The sequence below is a fragment of the Lepidothrix coronata genome, unplaced genomic scaffold (genome assembly GCF_001604755.1).
Source record: "Lepidothrix coronata isolate B3197 unplaced genomic scaffold, Lepidothrix_coronata-1.0 Scaffold316, whole genome shotgun sequence".
In the NCBI taxonomy this organism is placed as follows: Eukaryota; Metazoa; Chordata; class Aves; order Passeriformes; family Pipridae; genus Lepidothrix; species Lepidothrix coronata.
The window spans coordinates 29,419-30,988 of record NW_016690496.1 but is presented as its reverse complement, the minus strand read 5'-3'; the positions used below and the strand labels follow the sequence as shown (position 1 = coordinate 30,988).

The window sequence follows — 1,570 nt, the reverse complement described above, 5'->3', positions numbered from 1 at the left end:
AGTGAGAGGCTGGGATGGATTTCCCAGAGAAGCTGTGGCTGCCCCTGGATCCCTGGAAGTGTCCAAGGGCAGGTGGGACAGGGCTGGGAGCAACCTGGGACAGTGGAAGGTGTCCCTGCCCGTGGCAGGGGGTGGGTGGTCTTCAGGATCCCTCCCAACCCAAACCATTCCACAAGACATCAAATCCAAACCCGCAAGCCCAGGGATGTGAATCCCTGTCCTGTGCCCGGGCTGGGGGTGAGCTGTGCAGGGGGGACACGGTGCCAGGGGGGTCGGTGCCACCTCAGGTGGGGGGGACATTGGCTCTTCCCTCATTTTTTCCAGGGAGCTGGTGTTGGGAGCGCTGCCCCACCTCCTGCAGCTGGATGCCCAGCCCCTCCATGGCAAGGAAGAGGAGGGAGGAGGCTCTTCCCGCGGCGAGGATGAGGATGATGAGCTGCTCCCCGAGCCCAGCGGCCCTTTCACCGTGGACAGAGGTGCCCAGGGGCCTGAAGGGGACACGTGGCACTCCCGGGGACAGGGGTGGCAGTGCCACATCCCCCCTAATCCTTCTCCCTCCTCGCATCCCTGGCAGGTTTCTTCGCGGATCTGCGCCGGGAGCTGGTCGGGCACTCCCAGCGGAGGAGGAGGGAGACGCTGGAGGAGCACCGGGCGCGGCTGGAGGAGCTGCAGGAACGCCGGGATCTGCTGCTGAGCCGGGATGGGGATGGAGCCCCCGGCCCCACAGCTCCGCAGCCCTGGCAGGGCCATTCCCGGCCCCGGGCACAGCCAGGGACACCCCTCCGGGGATCCCGCGGGTCCCAGCGAGCTCCTGGTGGTGTCCAGTCCCGGAGCAAAGCTCTGGAGAAGGAGACTGGTGCCAAAGGAACAGGGAATAGGCAGTTATCCCAAATATCCCTCAGCAGCGCGGCACCGCACGGCCCCGAGTAAAGGTTTTGTTCCCACCCCAATCCCGTGTGGATGCCGTGGATCCCCCACCCTGCAGCCATCCCGGGGGCCTGGCACAGGCAGGGCTCCAAATCCCACTCCATATCCCTCTCCTTCCCCCTGCACCTCATTCCAGGCCATGGACACATCTCAGTGCTTTTCTCCAGGGTAAATTAGGGCCTGGAGGTCCCACACCCCCAGGCAGGGCTGGAGGAAGCAGGGAGCCAGGGCTGGACACCAGGAATGTTTTCTCATTCCCTACCCAGGAGCAATTCCAGGGGGGAAGCCAAGCCCACCCACCTGTGGGGGGTTTATGTGTAAAACTTCAGCTCTGCCTCCACGCAGTCGAAGAAGAGGTCGGCCAGTTCCTCGGGGTGGGGGGTCTCTGTCCCCTCCAGCAGCGCCTTCATCCCCTCCAGGCCCTGCTTCTCCAGCTCCTGCAGCGTCTCCAGGAGCTTCTGGCCCTGCTCCTGTTGGGATCGGGGAGGGAGAAGAGTTCAGGGAATCTGATCCTCATCACAGGGGTCAGCACGAGGGTCCCAGAGTGGGGAGGGGTCTGTGGGGTCTGTGGGATCTGCGAGGTCTGTGAGATCTGCAGGGTCTGTGGGGTCTGTGGGATCTGCGGGGTCTGTGGGATCTGCGA

At 64.4% G+C, this 1,570-nt stretch overlaps 1 protein-coding gene and 1 long non-coding RNA gene across 2 annotated transcripts in view; one reads left to right on the top strand and one right to left on the bottom strand.

Annotated features, from left to right (window-relative positions):
- Nucleotides 1–1,205, top strand: part of LRRC46 (leucine rich repeat containing 46) — a 4,271-nt gene extending 3,066 nt beyond the window's left edge. Inside the window, exons 7-8 of the mRNA XM_017837909.1 lie at nucleotides 325–476; nucleotides 575–1,205. Of these exons, the coding sequence (XP_017693398.1) occupies nucleotides 325–476; nucleotides 575–930 (508 nt within the window). The 3' untranslated portion in view covers nucleotides 931–1,205. The remainder of the gene's footprint in view (nucleotides 1–324; nucleotides 477–574) is intronic.
- The window catches only part of LOC108508814, a 4,892-nt gene continuing 4,058 nt past the window's right edge, over nucleotides 737–1,570 (bottom strand). Inside the window, exons 2-3 of the long non-coding RNA XR_001878512.1 lie at nucleotides 1,228–1,397; nucleotides 737–853 (exon numbers count right to left, since the gene is read on the bottom strand). This is a non-coding gene — a long non-coding RNA (uncharacterized LOC108508814). The remainder of the gene's footprint in view (nucleotides 854–1,227; nucleotides 1,398–1,570) is intronic.